The 17227-nt window shown below is 35.7% G+C and overlaps 1 protein-coding gene across 2 annotated transcripts in view; it reads left to right on the top strand.

Moving 5' to 3' along the window:
- Nucleotides 1-17227, top strand: part of LOC114325672 (serine/threonine-protein phosphatase 6 regulatory ankyrin repeat subunit A) — a 314485-nt gene that overhangs the window by 196690 nt on the left and 100568 nt on the right. For both annotated transcript variants that reach the window (XM_028273796.2, XM_028273793.2), the window contains exons 9-14: nt 8682-8780; nt 8845-8938; nt 13304-13512; nt 13892-14068; nt 14290-14521; nt 16153-17168. In XM_028273796.2, coding sequence (XP_028129597.1) covers nt 8682-8780; nt 8845-8938; nt 13304-13512; nt 13892-14068; nt 14290-14521; nt 16153-17168 — 1827 coding nt within the window. The remainder of the gene's footprint in view (nt 1-8681; nt 8781-8844; nt 8939-13303; nt 13513-13891; nt 14069-14289; nt 14522-16152; nt 17169-17227) is intronic.

Genomic DNA, 17227 nt, shown 5'->3' with positions numbered 1-17227 from the left:
TTTTGTGCATTATATGGACTGATTTTTCTCAACTTTTGTGCAATATGAAAGTCTTAATGTCATTTTCACAAAAGTTATAGCAATTTTTTTATTTTCAAAATTTTGGTCTTATTTTGCAATTTCTGAAACAACAAATGGTCGAACCGAAATACAAAAACTGCCATTTTAAACCTTGGCTCATCTACTAAAAGAATAACAGTATAAATAAGATATTTAATTACCCTATTTTTACCCGTAGCGATTCAAACGAAAAAACTTCCATTTTTGACCCTTATTTGTTAATAATTAAATTTCTCGTCCGAACTGTGACGGGCATTTTTGTATGTATAATGTATTAGGTATATAGTACCCAAAAAACCCATTTGCAACCTGGCTGCTCAAGCTCAAGTGTCCCGAACATGGTATATTTTTGCCTTATTTCCCTGGAGTAATAGTTCATTTTCTTTAGAAATGTAATTTTAGTGATTTGTATTGGTGTTTATAGCTAGTTCTTCTATAAATTTAATTTTTATGCAGATCAGTCCCTTTACATAATATGTAAAAAAACTTATTTATAGACACTGTAGGTATAAGTCCTTGACAGAAAACGAGTAATTATTTGACCACCAAAGGAAAAACGATAAGATGGCATAGTTGATAAGAAGAGGTTTTGTATTTCATGAATAATGCCATTACTTCTCTGACAACGGTTTTGATATGCAAATTCACTTTTTAGCTGTAGATGGTGACGTTTTTATGTGAGTCACTTTCGTTGTTTTAATTTACTATATTCTAATCTAATACAATGAGAAAAATAATAGTTTATTTGATTTTCAATATATTTATTAATTACTTCATAAATGTTAATGTTTGACAATAATATGTATCTGAAAAAATCCGACAAACTGAACATTTAGATAGGTACTTAAAAGAGGAAAGTTTTAGTTTTTTGTGTGAATTTGATGGCCTTGGCTGAACCAATTAGCCAGACATTTTTTTAAACAAACAATATTTTTCAATCAGAGGAATTTTTTCTGTATTTCTAACTCTAAATATATTTATGTACCTACATAACAAACTAACATACTACTATCTAAAAAAATACACTGTTTTGGATGTAAATATTTTTTTTATATATTTATTTTTTTGTAAATTTTTTTATTATATATTTAATTTGTTTTTTTTTCCTTTTTTTAAATTGTTTTTTTACTACGCTAAGACATAAACCCGATTCAACATTTCGGAGGTTTACATTTTCTTGGTTTTTTTCCCCTTTTTTTCTCTTTTTTTTGGTATTTTTCTCTTTTTTTGTTTTTTTTTCTCTTTATTTTTCTTCTTTTTTTTTTCTTGTTCTTTTTTTCAATCATAATTACAATAATTACCTACTTAAATCTACAGGGTTAAAAAAATTACAACAAAACAAACATGTTTGTTTTGTTTTAACAAACATGCCTGTTTTGTATTAACAAAATTACTTAAATATAGGGTTAGTTATATTGCTACAATTTATATTTACAGTTTTTGATATATTCGTAAATTGTTTTTAATTGTATTAACAACTTCAGAAAAAATCAATTTGTTCAGGTAGACGGGAAGTGGAATTTTTAAAATATTTAAATATATAAAATATATAAATAAAATATTTTTAAAATTTGTTTATATCTACTGATTCATGGGAACATTCGAGGAGAATATTTAGTAGATCACCTTCTTTTCCACACTCACAGTTAGGTGACTCTGTGAGACCCAAAATGAACATATGAAGGGGAGTAAGAGTGTGATTACATCTCAATATATTTATAACTCTTATGTTTTAGTTGTTTTATTTGTTTTTGAAAATGTAAAAGAACAAACCACTGGACCCTCTCTCTCTCTCTCTCTCTCTCTCTCTCTCTCTCTCTCTCTCTCTCTCTCTCTCTCTTTCTTATCGCTTCCCCATTGCTAAGGATCGTGATTTCCTCCAATACTCCTAAAAAATGTTCTCCATTGGTCTCTATCTTCAGCTACTTTAAGGGATTCGCACCATGAGTGGCCCGCTGCAATCTGAATTTGGTCAAACCATCTGGTTAGTGACCGACCTCTTGCTCTTCGCGCAGGAACATTTCCAGCAACAGTTAATCTGTCTAAAATGATCTAAATCCTCTGCGACGTGACGATAATGAACATGACCAAAGAACTGTATAATTCGCTACAGATATGTTGTGGACAGTCTTTTTTAATGTCAAGTTGACTAATATTGGAAACATTTGTTCTATGAACCATCCAAGGTATGCGCAGCATTCTTCTCCAAGACCCACCTCAAAGGCGTCAATTTTTTAGCGTTCTTTTGCATGAAGCATCAAATTTTCTTTACATCCCCATATACGTTGAGTCCCCGAGTCTTTACCCGTGCGTCATAATTTAAAGCATACGAAATAAGTCGGACATTTACTAAACGCAACAGTAACTGACAGAAAGTGGATATTATTCCGATCACGGGTTATAGTATAAAATTTGACGTTATCAAATAAATAGAATGTCAAGTTTAAGTTTTGTCTTAAAATTTTGGTGCATATATACAGCTACATTTGAAGTAGCTTAATAAATTCTTTTATGATTAATAAATAAATGAACAATTTATAAAAAAATTCGATAACATATATTTTCTTTTTGTTATTTTATTCACTTTGGCGGAACATTAAACACAGGCACTGTGTCAACAACGAGGATATTTGTATGTTGTCAAAAATTTATCGTAAAATAACATAAACTTATCATAAAATTTCTAACTCCAATATAAAATTAGTTGTGAAAACAATTGTTTCTATACTATAAAAAACTTCAAAATGCAAAAATTCTACAAAATAACAGCAAAAAATTCAACAAACTGACAGCCACAAAAGTAAACAAACCAAAACGTCAGAAATTGTACTTAAAATATGTGAAAACATCCCCAATCGTCTTTCTTTGTACCTATCTCTTTTCAATACACTGAGTCTAGATGGTTCATAAAAATAACATGTGTTCTTACTTAATAACAGGCAGCAGCTGGTTTGTCATTAGTTTCATGCGTGCAAGAGAATGATGCTAGATATAAAGTACGTATTTTTTCTCGCCAGGTATTAATGATGCACGGGTAAAGACTCACGGACTCAACTGTAGAAATATTGAGAATACAAGTGCATTCATCTTTTTCTTTTTTCAGTACTCTGTCCGATTATCGAACGTTGGCGATCGTATTGGCAATTAAAACTTGGTTTACGGCAGCTCTAAACAGATTAGCGGTGGTCTCTTGATACCACTCCCGGAGATTTCGGAGCCAGGATGTTCTTCTTCGGTCTGGTCCTCTTCTTCCAGCGAGCTTGCCCTGTATCATGAGGTGTAGAAGGTTATACCTCGCTGGATGCCTCATTACATGATGGAAATATTGTATCTTTCGAATTTTTATTGTTTTTGTTATTTCTTTGGTCTTTTGCATTCGATGTAAAACTGTTTCATTTCTTATTCGATCAATCCAACTTATCCGTAACATTTGTTGATAGATCCATATCTCAAAGACTTCCAATTTTTTCATTAGTGTCTCTGTAAGGGTCCAGCTCTCCATGCCATACAGAAATGTGGAGAATATAAAGCAGCGTATTAATCTGTTTTAACGTTTAATTTAATATCTCTATTAATACAAGATTTCTTTAGTTTATAGAAGGCGGCTCTGGGTTCTTTAATGCGTATTTTTATTTCTTTGTTTATATCCCAGTTATCGTTAACGTTGGCGCCCAAATAGGTTATATTGTGGACTCATTATCATCATTCTCTTTGCCTTATCCCTATGCGGGGTCGGCTTCCCTAATTACATTTCTCCATACAATTCTATCTTGGGTCATATCAATATTAATGCCCTTTACCAACATGTCCTGCCTAATCGTCTCCCCCCACGTCTTCTTTGGTCTTCCCCTCCTACTCCTTCCAGGAATTCTGCACTTCAGCAATTCTTTGTATTGGGTGATTAGCGTCTCGACGTTGAACATGACCAAACCATCTCAACCTATGCTCTCTCATTTTGGCATCAATTGGTGCCACACCTAGACTTCCCCTAATATACTCATTTTTAATTTTATCCTTTTTTGTGACTCCACTCATCGATCTAAGCATTCTCATTTCCGCCACATGCATTCGTTGTTCCTCTTTCTTTTTCACTGCCCAACATTCAGTTCCGTACATCATAGCCGGTCTTATGGCTGTTTTATAGAATTTTCCCTTCCACTTCATTAGAATTTTCCTGTCATACAGCATACCACTCACTTCTTTCCACTTCATCCATCCAGCCCTAATTCTACTGCATGCATCTCCAATCTATTTCTCCATTACTCTGTAATACCGATCCCAGGTACTTAAAACTATTGCTTTTTACAATCAGTTCACCATCCAAAGATACCATTTTATTTGTAGTAACTCCATCTTTAAATGAACAATGCAAATACTCTGTCTTTGTCCTACTAAGTTTTAAACCTTTTTCCTCCAGAGCTTGTCTCCACTGTTCCAGTTTTTGTTCTAAGTCTCTTTCACTATTTTTCCTACCAACACAACATCATCAGCATACATTAAGCACCATGGAATGTTACACTGTAGTTTGCTGTTATCTGGTCCAAAACTAATTTGAATAAATACGGACTAAGCACCGAGCCTTGGTGCAATCCTACTTTTACATGAAATTTATCAGTCTCTCCCACACATGTCCTAACACTAGTCGTTACTTCCTCATATATATCCCTCACAATCTTTACATATTCACCAGGGACTCATTTCTTATTGAGTGCCCACCACAGAATCTCTCGAGGAACTCTATCATTTGCTTTCTCAAGATCAATGAATACCATATGAGCGTTTGTTTCTTTACTCTTGTATTTTTGCATCAACTGTCTTATAATGAAAATTGCATCTGTTGTTGATCTGCCCTGCATAAAGCCAAATTGATTCTCGGATATTTCGGTCTCTTCACGTATCCGTCTATCAATTACTTTTTCCCATATTTTCATGGTGTAGCTAAGCAGTTTTATAGCCCTGTAGTTTGTGCATTGTTGTATATCTCCCTTGTTTTTGTAGACAGGTACTAGTATACTACTTCTCCATTCGTCTGGCATTTGTCCAACTTCCATAATTCTATTAAATAAGCCTGCTAGCCACCTTGTTCATGTCTCTCCCAATGCTCTCCATACTTCCCCAGGAATATCATCTGGTCCTACCGCTTTTCCTTTCTTTATTTTTTGAAGATCTTGAGCCACTTCCTAGTTTGTTATTTTGATGACCATTGCTGCTACCGTTGACTGTACAGGCTGTCTGTCAAATTCTTTATTTAATAAGCTGTCAAAGTACTTTCTCCATCTCTTTTTGACATCCTTTTCGTGAACTAGTATTTTATTATTTTCATCTCGGATACATCTAATCTGATTAAAATATTTTGCTTTCTTTGCGCTCTGTTTGGCTATTTTATATATCTTCTTTCGCCTTCTCTGGTATCAAGTTGATCGTATTGGTTTGAATACGCTTCTTCTTTGGCTTTTGCTACTGCTAATTTCTCTTCCTTTTTCGCCACCATATTGTGGACTCTTTCTAACTATATCCATACGCTCTGATGTTGATTGGATGTAACTCCGTTTTGCTGACCATAAGTTTTGCCTTAGAGTTTTAGCCCATTTATCACATGTTTCGGTTACCCCGTTTACAAGACGTTGCAACCCTTTTTCATTGGAAGCAATCAGTACCTTGTCGGCGGCTATGTATCTGAGATTGTTGACATTAATTCAGTTGATTTGAATGAATGCCTGCATCTTCATCGAAGGCTTCTTAATTCTGAGTAGATATTAAAAAGTAGAGGCGACAAATTACATCCTTGCCTCACTCCACGTCGCATTTTCACTGCTTCCGTCGTGTTCTGATCAATTTATACGTTTGCAGATTGATACCAATACAATTCTTGGTCACCAATTCCCATCTGTTGCAAAACACCTATCAGTTTGTCTTGCGTGACTTTGTCAAAGGCCTTTTAGAAGTCGATAAAACACATATATTGTACTGGTTGTTGTATATCACTACGTCTTTGAACTATAGCCTGCAAACTGCATAATGCTTCGCTGGTTCCAAGGTTATTTTTGAAACCAAACTGTGTTTCACTTAGTTGTACTTTTGTTGTAAATTCTCGATTGCGGTAAGAAAATGTTCAGTACATGATCATCAGATTGATATTGCGACGATCGCTACACTGTTTGGTGATTATTTTTTCGGTATGATTACAAATATTGACAGTAGCCAGTCTGTTGGTATATGCCCTGTTTCGTATATTTTATTGAATAGGCTTAGAAGAGAATGTTTACTCTTATCGTCGAGTCTTTCTTCAATCCTAACTTCTTGGAGGGAGTGTAGTGGTCGACGTGATGTCATGTATTGTCCGTCTCCAAATATATCTTGTCTCTGGTCATTTCTTTAACTCATGCATAGGTTTTTTGCATATTCCTGTAATTTGATCGATCCATCTTGTTGGGGATCATCCTCTTGATTTTAGTCCTTCCACCTTTCCTTGCATAATGAGTTTTTCCATGTTTTCTGTGTTTGCTCTCATAACATGTCCAAAGTATTTTATCGTCGAGTAGTTTGATTATTTCTCTGGTAATTTCATCTGAATCGGTTGCTTTCCTATTCTTTGTTAGTTTTATAGCTCTTTGCATTTCATCGAAGGTTATGTTCGGACCAGTCAATATATTTTCTATTTCAATTTCCGTTCTATCGTCAACAAACAGTTCCTCAATATATTCTTTCCACGTCTCCAGTCCGTCTTGTTCATTGACTACAATATTCCTTGTTTATTGTAATTAAGTAAGCTTTCAGTTGAACTATATGGTGCAGTTATTTCTTACACCTTTTTGTACATATTAAATGTGTTATTCTTTTTCTGAAGTTCTTCTTTTTCAAGACATTTGTTGTACTATTTTTCTTTTGCATTCTGGATTATTTATTGATTATTTTTTGTATTCTTCAGTGATCTCTTTTTCTGTTTTCGTTAGTTTTCCATCGGCTCAATATTTCATTAGTCATCCATTGTTGTTTGAGTTTAGTATTAGTTTTATAATTTTTAGTTGTTTCTTGAATAATGGTTTTGATCTGATTTTCAACAACCGGTTGTAATTTAGAACGTTTGTGATAAAAAACTCTATGTTGATCATTACGAACTACAGAAATAAAAATACATTTTAAAAAAATTCTATTTGACCAAGGGTGAAGATTCTTGGTTTCTTCTAAGTATATTAACTTACCCTCTTGTCTATTCAGTTTAAAAGATATCGTAATTCGCAAAGTTCAATATTGTTTTCACATAATTTTGAAAAAATGTGAAAATTTTGAATTATCCACGTCCGTCTGTCCATCTGTCTATGATCCAGGTAGAATGACAAATGAAGTGTCAAATAAAAGCTTATAATCCAAGGATGATACTAAAGGTGGTAAATTTGACCTAGGCTGTCTGTCCGTCCGACCGCGAATATAGCTCCTCCGTCATTATACCAGGTAGAATGACAAATGAGGTGTCAACAGAAAACTTATAATCCAAGGATGGTACTATGGGTGAGAAATTTAACCTAGGATTTCCGGTTTTAGAAATGCGACCAGAAGAATTGTTTTAAAGTCACCGGAATAGTACAAGTTATATATTATTCGACACGCCTTTGCAAGACAAGAACAAATATAATATACTTCTGGTTTCATGACTGTCTGTCCGTCCGCGAATACAATTCCTCCGTTAACAACAGATAAAGTGCCGAATGAAAGCTTATAAATAACCAAAGGATGGTATTAAAGATGAGACATTTGACATCGGACTTCCGGTTTTAGAGTTTCAACCGTAAGTACTGTTTAAAAGTCACCGAAATAGTATTAGCGATATATCATTTGACGTGCCTTAGCAAGATGAGAACAAATGTAACGTTTTGATTTTTATATCATTCCCGGTTAAAAGTTCTAACCATAAGTGCCATTATAATCCAAGAATGGTACTAACGGTGGGATTTTTGACTTCTTGAGGCTGTCTGTCCGTCTATCCTTCCGACCACGAATATAACTCCTCCATCATTATACCAGGTAGAATGACAAATAACGTGTCAAATGAAAGCTTATAATCCAAGGATGGTACTAAATGTGAGAAATTTGACCTAGGCTGTCTGTCTATACCAGGTAGAATGACAAATGAGGTGTCGAATGAAAGCTTATAATACAAGGATGGCACTAAATTTGACCTAGGACTTCCGGTTTTAGAAATGCGAACAGAAGTACTATTGTAAATTCACCGAAATAGTATAAGCGATATAGCATTCGACATGCCTTAGCAAGATGAGAACAAATGTAAAATTTTGGTTTTTGTATCATTTCCGGTTAAAAAGTTCTAACCAGAAGTGCCATTATAGTCGCAGAAATAGTACATGTAACACATCAATCGACGCGTATTGTAAAGTTGAGTTTAAAGCTTTAGTTCCGTTTTTGAAGTAATTTCTGTTTACACAATGATGACCCAAAGCTTAGTAAAAATGACTCAAAATTAGTAAAATCGTGTATCAGTCGACTCAAAGTTACACAAAGATTTCAAATATCGACTTTCATTTCTACTTTCTATTACTTTGGGTGAAAACCTAGGACTTACGAAGTCCAATTACTTGTTTATACTAACTTGTTTCTTGGTGTAGGATGGAGCCCGAAGTATCCACACCGCCGCAAGATATGGTCACGTTGGAATAATCAATACGCTGCTGCAAAAAGGAGAAAAAGTCGACGTAACAACAAATGTAAGGTTATCACGAATTTTCTGCTACAACAAATCGATATACATTTTCTTTTATTCTGCCTCAGGACAATTATACTGCCCTTCACATTGCTGTGGAATCATGCAAGCCTCTTGTCGTGGAGACGTTATTGGGATATGGAGCTGATGTCCACGTCAGAGGTAAAACAGTTATGCGTGTGGTAAAATATAAGAATTTTTTTAATGATAAGTTGACTTTTGAAAAAATTTGTTTCTATTGATATATAGGTTCTGCTCTTTCCAACCTATCATATTCAGCATCATTTCTAGATTAAAAGTCTAGTACTCCATGTATCGCGTCAAATCTTCTCTTACATTGACCCACATGTGAACTAAAATCACCTTCTAGTATGACTCTCTCCTGTGATAAAGTATCATATAACTAATACCTAAATGTGACGGAGAGAAAATTAAACAGGTCTCATAGCGTCTTTTTCTTCTTTTCGCATCATCACCTTGGATGGGTATTTGCCTGTCTAACTATGTCCTTCCTTTCAGATCTCTCTTGTGTCCTTCTCCTCCATTATCATGGTTTTCAGATCGTCTTCCAAGCCACTTAACCATCTCGTTCGTGGCCTTCCTTTTTCGCCTTCCTATCGGCTTCTATGATTCAATAAAATTGTGTTTTTACTAGGAAAGTTTTGGGGTAGTTCTGATTTTTTCATTATATAAGGATTTTGGGCTGCTGAATCCGAATATGAAGTTTTCGGACAAAATTTCTTGCCGCAACATTGAAAAAATCGCGAGAAACTCGAAAAATTTCAGCTTTTTTCCGCTTTTTTGGTCAAATCTCGAAAACTATTAACTTTTAGTAAATAGTCTGTTAACAGAAATTAAAGTGCTTAAAATTATCTACAAATATCACTATTTACTTTTTTTTCAGACGAACTGTTCGGTCTAAAGTACAAGTTGAAAATTGACAATTTAACGGTCTCGGCAAAACCCACTTTTTACATTCCAAAACTTTATTTTTTATTAGAATGCTGTCATTTGATAATTTTCTACTAGTTTTCTGTACAAATAATAAATGTTAGTTCATAGGTATGGTATGTCTCTTGTGACAGCTTCCACGAGTCCATTCCGTCCTAAGAGGCCGGGAATGTCTCTGCTTTTCCCTTAGAGCTAAAGAAGATCAGGCACAGATGGAGTCACAGTTTTAGTTCATGTAAACATTTCCTTCGGATCTGTTATCTTGATTTCTGATAAACCTTGAGGTTCTGTCCTTTTAAAATGAATTAGTTGAACAGCTCCCTGACTTCCATAAACCTCAGGAGCGGGTTTCTTTTTTATCCGAGGAATGGATTGCTTAGGAGCTACTGCATGTTTTGGTGCAATACAAGAAATGCCACATATGACGTGAAAAGTGTGGTATTCGTCGATTGTATGTACGTTAAAATCAGCGTTATCGTACACCTGCTGTGTAAAGCACGGCAGGTCAATTTTCTGCGGATCGCCTGCGAATGCTGACACTTCCAGGCGAACAGCTCCCATATAGGATGAACAAAACCCCAAAGAGGAAACTACATCAACCTATTTTCTTGAGCCGTACCTTTTGTAGAGAAAACGGCCAACCCTTCAAAGAATCGTGAGACCAACTATCTGGGCCTTACTGCCGCTACAAGACTTTGAGCAAGCGCGTTGCTTATCTGGAAGTGTCAGCAATCGCAGGCGATCCGCAGAAAATTGACCAGCCGTGCTTTACACAACAGGTGTACGAAAACGCTGATTTTAACCCTTTCTATGCCAGGCCTTAATTTGCATGTTGGTCCCTCAATTCCAAAGGTTTTTTCATGCTTAAAGTCCCATTGCCTTATACATACGTCGCATATAAATAAACAAATAAATGACCAAAACATGTTTTTAATGACTTTTTTTAACCAACTTAAACGTTTTCTTTTCAACAGTACTCATCAGAGAGCAAAACCAACTTGAAAAAATGTAACTAACTTTAAAAAATAATGTAATGTAAATTAACATTAAAAGTTTTCTTTTGTGTGGTACTTCTAAAAACATGACACTAGGCAAAGGCAGACTCCGCATCTTGCACACATGTATCTCGATTCGCTTCTTTTTTTTTTCTGGTCTTTTCTGTGGCTACAAACGCTTCACTTTCTAGCAGCTACCTATAAGCGTTGTCACCAGTGCTACAATATAGCATATATCTAAAATATGTGAACAAATATATACGGAAATGGGTCCGCATGACCTGTCTTAGGTGTCAACATTTTGAGGCTTTGGGAACAATAATCTAACATTTTCGGACATATTTCTGCGGCATTGGGACACCAATGAGTCTAAAATTTTATAAGCAACGCATATTTTCGGCTTTGGCAAATTGAGACCATAACACCTTGAACGTATATATAAGGCGGCTGGGAATACAGACCCACTTTTTCAAAAACATAATATATAATATGCAGCGTTGGGACAGAAAGGGTTAACGTACATACAATCGACGGATACCACACTTTTTACGTCATGGGTGGCATTTCTTGTATTGCAACAAAACATGCAATGGCTCCTAACTAATCCATTCCTCGGCTAAAAACTAAACCCGCACCTGAGGCTTATGAAAGTCAGAGAGCTGTTCAACTAATATATTTTCAAAGGACAAAACCTCAAGGTTTATCAGAAATCAAGATCCGAAGGGAATGTTCACACCAACTGAAACTGTGACTCCATATCTGTGCCTGATCTTCTGTGGCTTTAAGTGAAAAGCAGAGACATTCTCGGTATTTTAGGATGGAATGGATTCATGGAAGCTGTGAGAAGAGACATACCATATTCATATTATGAACTAAAATTTATTATTTGTACAGAAAACTAGGAGAAATTTATCAAATGGCAGCATTCTAATAAAAACTAAAGTTTTGGAAGGTACAAAGTGGGTTTTTCCGAGACCGTTAAAAATTGGAAATTTTCAACTTGCACTTTAGACCGAACGGTTCGTCTGAAAAAAAAGTAAATAGTGATATTTGTAGATAATTTTAAGCACTTTAATTTCTGTTAACAGACTATTTACTAAAAGTCAATAGTTTTCGAGATTTGACCAAAAAAGCGGAAAAAAGCTGAAATTTTTTGAGTTTCTCGCGATTTTTTCAATGTTCGGGCAAGAAATTTTGTCCGCAAACCTCATATTCGGATTCAGCAGCCCAAAATCCATATATAATGAAAAAAATCAGAACTACCCCAAAACTTTCCCACTAGGGAGCTCGTAGAGTACAAATTCACTGAATCACTAGTGTAATATTTTCTTTGCAGTTTTTACATCTTCTTGTCTCTAGACATGTCCCAGGCATGACAGTCTTTGACTTTTCACAAATTTTACAATAATATCATACCCTTCATTCAATTTATTAACTCCGTCGTTTCCCCTGATTCCTCATGTGTCGTCTTATTCTTACACCAGGCCATATACTTTTCTCAGTATCTTTTTCTCGAATGACCTGAATTGGACTTCATCTTTTTTCGTCATTACCCAAGTTTCACAACCATAGGTTATTACGAGTCTAATTAATGTTCTGTAGATTTGGGTTTGTTTGTCCAATGATTTCGATGTCATTAATCTTTTATAAGCATAGTATGTACCCCGTGGAAGTACGTGCATTAATTTCGCTACTTACAAAATCCTCTGATTGATTTCTATGACCAGATTTGTAAAGGCATCTACACGTTCAATGGTATAGTTGTCTATTGCGGTATTATTTTCATTGTCAGGTCTTCTTTTGACGCTCATGGATTTTTTTGGACGTTTTTGTTTCGTTTATTTTAAGCCCTCTGCTTCATGCTTCAATATCAATTTCCTTGAACGCTTCCATTATTCATTGTTTGCTCCTACTAACGATAGCTACAACGTCTGCATATGCAGTCATTTGTACTGTTCTGGTATTTATCTGGCCAGTTACATTGGTTTTCCTGATGACTGCCTAAAGAACTAGGTTGAAAAGCATGGTTATTAGTGCGTCTCCCTGTGTCACTCCCACGTCGATAACAAATAGGGGTGTCAGTTCTTCATCTAGTCTATCTGCGGCTTTTGAATCCTGCGACATTATTTTTGATGCAGGACAGGACACATGGCACAATACAAATTATGCAAATGCAAATTATATAATAAGCGAGTCTATACAGCTGGCTCTTCTTCTTCTACAGCTGGATCAGTTTCTCGCATTCTAATCTCCATCGTTTTCTGTCGACGCAATTATCATCAGCAATCACCAATATTGTCATTATTATCATCATAATCATCATAGTGCTACAAGTCTTAAGGGACCTTGACCTTCTCAAGCTTTCTGTTCTATTCTGCTCTGTCCCCTGCTTGAATTTTCCAGTTGGCAACACCCATCTTCTCAGCATCCTATGAGACCCCGTATATCCACCTTAGCTTTGAGCTGCCAATATTTTTAACCAATGAAAAATACTTGTCGGAATAAAAAATTAATAGATTTGTTTTGAATTTAAACTTAATTTAGATTAATCCTATATTTTGATGATTAATTACTTTTCTAGGGGGTAAACTTAAGGAAACTGCTTTGCATATAGCGGCTAGAGTCAAAGATGGAGAAAAATGTGCGCTGATGTTACTAAAATCTGGAGCAGGGCCCAATATAGCGACTCATGATGGAAATACACCAGTTCATGTTGCTGCAAAGTATGGCAATCTGCAAACACTATTGCTTTTACTGGAAGATGGAGGTGATCCGCAGTTCAAGAATAAGGTAATATATTATTAGTTATTAAAATCCTATTTATTATACACCTTCTAGTTATCATAAGCCACATTAGGCCAAACCTTATACCAAACCTCCATACCATACCGTACCAAAGCCATATCATAAACCACCTTTCCATGGTTTTAGCAATGTTTTTACTATCGGATGCCCTTCCTGACGCAAACTCTCCTCCTTTTTCTGGGCTTATTGGGACCAGCACTGATAATTACTGAGCTATTCAGTCCATCCAGTCATTATCAGAGGCAGAGTTATATTTCTTTATAACCTATATTATATTCTTTTTTCAGTATATTGCTGTGTTATCATTACTAAAAATATTGATATAAAGCTTTCAAATTTTGTGCATATTCTGTTTATTTTATAGAAAGGAGAAACACCACTGCATCTGGCTGCCCGAGGCTGCAAGGCAGAAGTCGTTCAGCTGTTGATAGCCTACGTGAAGGACCATAAAAGTGAAGAAAAGGCAGCAGCTTATATTAACGAAACTAATGAAAATGACGAAAGCGCCCTACATTATATCTGTACAGTTACTAAAGAAGAGGTAAATGCGTTATCTTTAGTCAATTTCATTATAAAATCTAGAAAGCATCCATTATTTGGTTATATATCCACATTTTGTTTCATATTTAGCAAATGATTTTATCTTATCGCATATCACTTAGTGATGTCTTTTCTGATGTCATGTTTTATCAATCATTTTTCGTTCAGTTTTAACATTAATATATTTTTGTTTTCGTTCTATTCCTTCATCTTATTTTTCAGGTTGAAGTGCCAAATTCGGATAGAGAAGTTGCAAAAATATTACTTGAAAACGGAGCTGATGTTAAACTTCTTACCAAACAACACGAATCAGCATTTCATTATGTTGCTTTAGCTGGTAACAACGATGTTGTGATGGAGATGATTTCGCATATGTCCCCTACTGATTCGCAGAAAGCTCTCAACAGGCAAAACGACCATGGGTGGACACCTTTGTTAATAGCATCTCGAAAGGGTAAGGGAAGTTTATAGAGTTCGTCTAGAAATCACGTGGACAATAAAAAACCATTTATTGAAGCGTTTTCATTTTTCTAGTAATAACTGCCCTCAAAAGTTTGATGGTGCTGTACCAGTATATGCACACATTATTTGTTAGACTGCCTCGATTGCCTTTAACTACATCGTATTTTCAGTTCCCCTATAATTAATTTCGTTTTTGTTTAGTTTGTTTTAAAAGTACCTATTAAAAATGATTATATTAACATTTTCTTAGTTATCTGCCAGTAGGACATAAAATATTCAGCTGCCGTGGGCAACAAGGCCTTCGTATTTTCCTAGTGTTACGACTGGCCTATTACCACCTTAATCACCCTTTTTCCACGTTGGGCTATTATTGTTCTCTCTCTCTCTCTCTCTCTTTCTCTCTCTCTCTCTCTCTCTCTCTCTCTCTCTCTCTCTCTCTTCTAGTTTATCCATTACTGAGGATCGTAGTTTCTTCAAATATTCCTAACATTTTTTTCCATTAGTCTCTATTTCCAGCTGCTCTAAGAGCTTCGCAGAATGAGTTTCCAGCTGAATTCTTAATTTGGTCGGACCATCTATTTGGTGATCGTCCTTTTGATCTTCTCCCCGGAACTTTTCCAGAAACAATTAGTCACTCCAAGCTATCGTCAGCTCTGCGAACCACGTGACCGAAGAATTACAGAATTTGTTGCAGACATATTGTGGACAGCCTTATTTTAATCTCGAGTTGGTTTAGAATAGAAACGTTTGTCCCATGAGCTGGCCAATGTATGCGCAACATTCTTCTTTAGCACCACATCTCAAAGGCATCAATTTTTTGGCGCTCGCGTGAAGAGTATAAGTCGCTGCCCCGTATAGAAATATTGAGAATACAAGGGCATTCACCAGTCTCATCTTGATATTTTGAGAGATAGATATGTCTTTCCAAACTTTAGTTAGACGACTCATCGCATTTTATGCAATACCAATACGACTCCGAACTTCTGCTTTACAGTTATGGTATATTTAACAGTAAATGGTTGAGTTTAATTAGTTACCACTATAAACATCCTGGATTAACCGATAATAGTATAAAAGGCCCGGTTTCAGGTAAAATTTATTTCAGGCTTTATTATGGGAGTACCGTCTAGTCAGTGTTAATTGCAAAAGACCAACTCTGTCTACCTGGGTGGCTTATCGCTCCGGGTGGGTCTTAACAATGGGCCAGGTCAGATAAATTTAATAATATTTACGACCGCACTAATTGAATTCAACCATTTACTGTTGAACAAACCATACCATCGTTAGTCGTACTAGACCCGAGATAGACAAAGCTGTTTACTATCTGGTATTCCTGTAACATGTTAGTCAGTTGATAGTGTGGAATCTGTCGACCACCATTATTTTTGTCTTAGGTTTATTGATTTTCAGACCAACTTTATTACTTTCGTACTCAACTCTTCGCAGGAGATTAAATATTTTTATAACGGCCAAAAATCCAAGAACGTTAGTTGATATGTAAATGGCATTTAAATTAACAACAAACTAACTAATTAACAGACACCTATAATTCAAAAATAACTGTGATAATACGAATATAACAACTATTTTTAATGAAAACTGTACGTGATAGTTTTATTTTAGGTCACATAGACTTAGTAAACAATCTACTGGCCAACCATGCAAGGGTGGACGTATTTGATTTGGAGGGACGATCTGCGCTGCACTTGGCTGCTGAGCAAGGTTACCTCCAAGTTTGTGATTCGTTGCTTACTCATAAAGCCTTCATCAACTCTAAATCAAGAAACGGCCGAACAGCGCTCCATTTAGCAGCGATGAATGGCTACATTCACCTCGTTAAGTTTTTAATCAAAGACCACAACGCCGTTATAGACATTTTAACCTTAAAGAAACAAACTCCCCTTCATTTAGCTGCAGCAGCAGGACAAATTGAAGTTTGTAAATTATTGTTAGAGCTAGGAGCAGATATTGACGCTACAGATGAACAAGGCCAGAAGCCTATTCATGCAGCTTGCCAAAATAACTATTCTGAAGTTGCCAAATTATTTCTACAACAACATCCCAGTCTTGTTATGGCCACCACAAAAGACGGAAATACCTGTGCGCACATAGCAGCTGCGCAAGGTAGTGTCACCGTCATAGAAGAACTTATGAAATTTGACAGACAAGGAGTGATATCTGCGAGAAATAAACTTACAGATTCTACTCCGTTACAAATGGCTGCAGAGGGAGGACACGCGGAGGTAGTCAAAGCGTTGGTTAGAGCAGGGGCTAATATAACAGACGAGAATAAAGGAGGCTTTACAGCTGTGCATTTAGCAGCTCAATATGGTCATCTTCAAGTACTCGAAGTATTAAGATCTTCAAATACATTACGAATTACCAGCAAAAAACTTGGTGTAACGCCTCTTCATGTGGCTGCCTACTTCGGTCAAGCTGACACTGTTAGAGAACTATTAACACATGTACCGGGTACTGTTAAGTCAGACTCGCCAAATGGTGCTTCGTTGGTACCAGCACTGGGTAATGAGTCTGGTATGACACCTCTTCATTTGGCTGCCTTTTCTGGAAACGAAAATGTAGTTAGATTGCTGCTGAACTCTGCTGGAGTGCAAGTAGATGCTGCTACCCATGAAAATGTAAGTAATGTAGTTAATATAAATTAAAAAGATAAAATGAGTAGGTCCATTAATATCAA

Source organism: Diabrotica virgifera, chromosome 4 (genome assembly GCF_917563875.1).
Source record: "Diabrotica virgifera virgifera chromosome 4, PGI_DIABVI_V3a".
In the NCBI taxonomy this organism is placed as follows: Eukaryota; Metazoa; Arthropoda; class Insecta; order Coleoptera; family Chrysomelidae; genus Diabrotica; species Diabrotica virgifera.
This window is presented reverse-complemented; position numbering and strand designations above follow the sequence as displayed.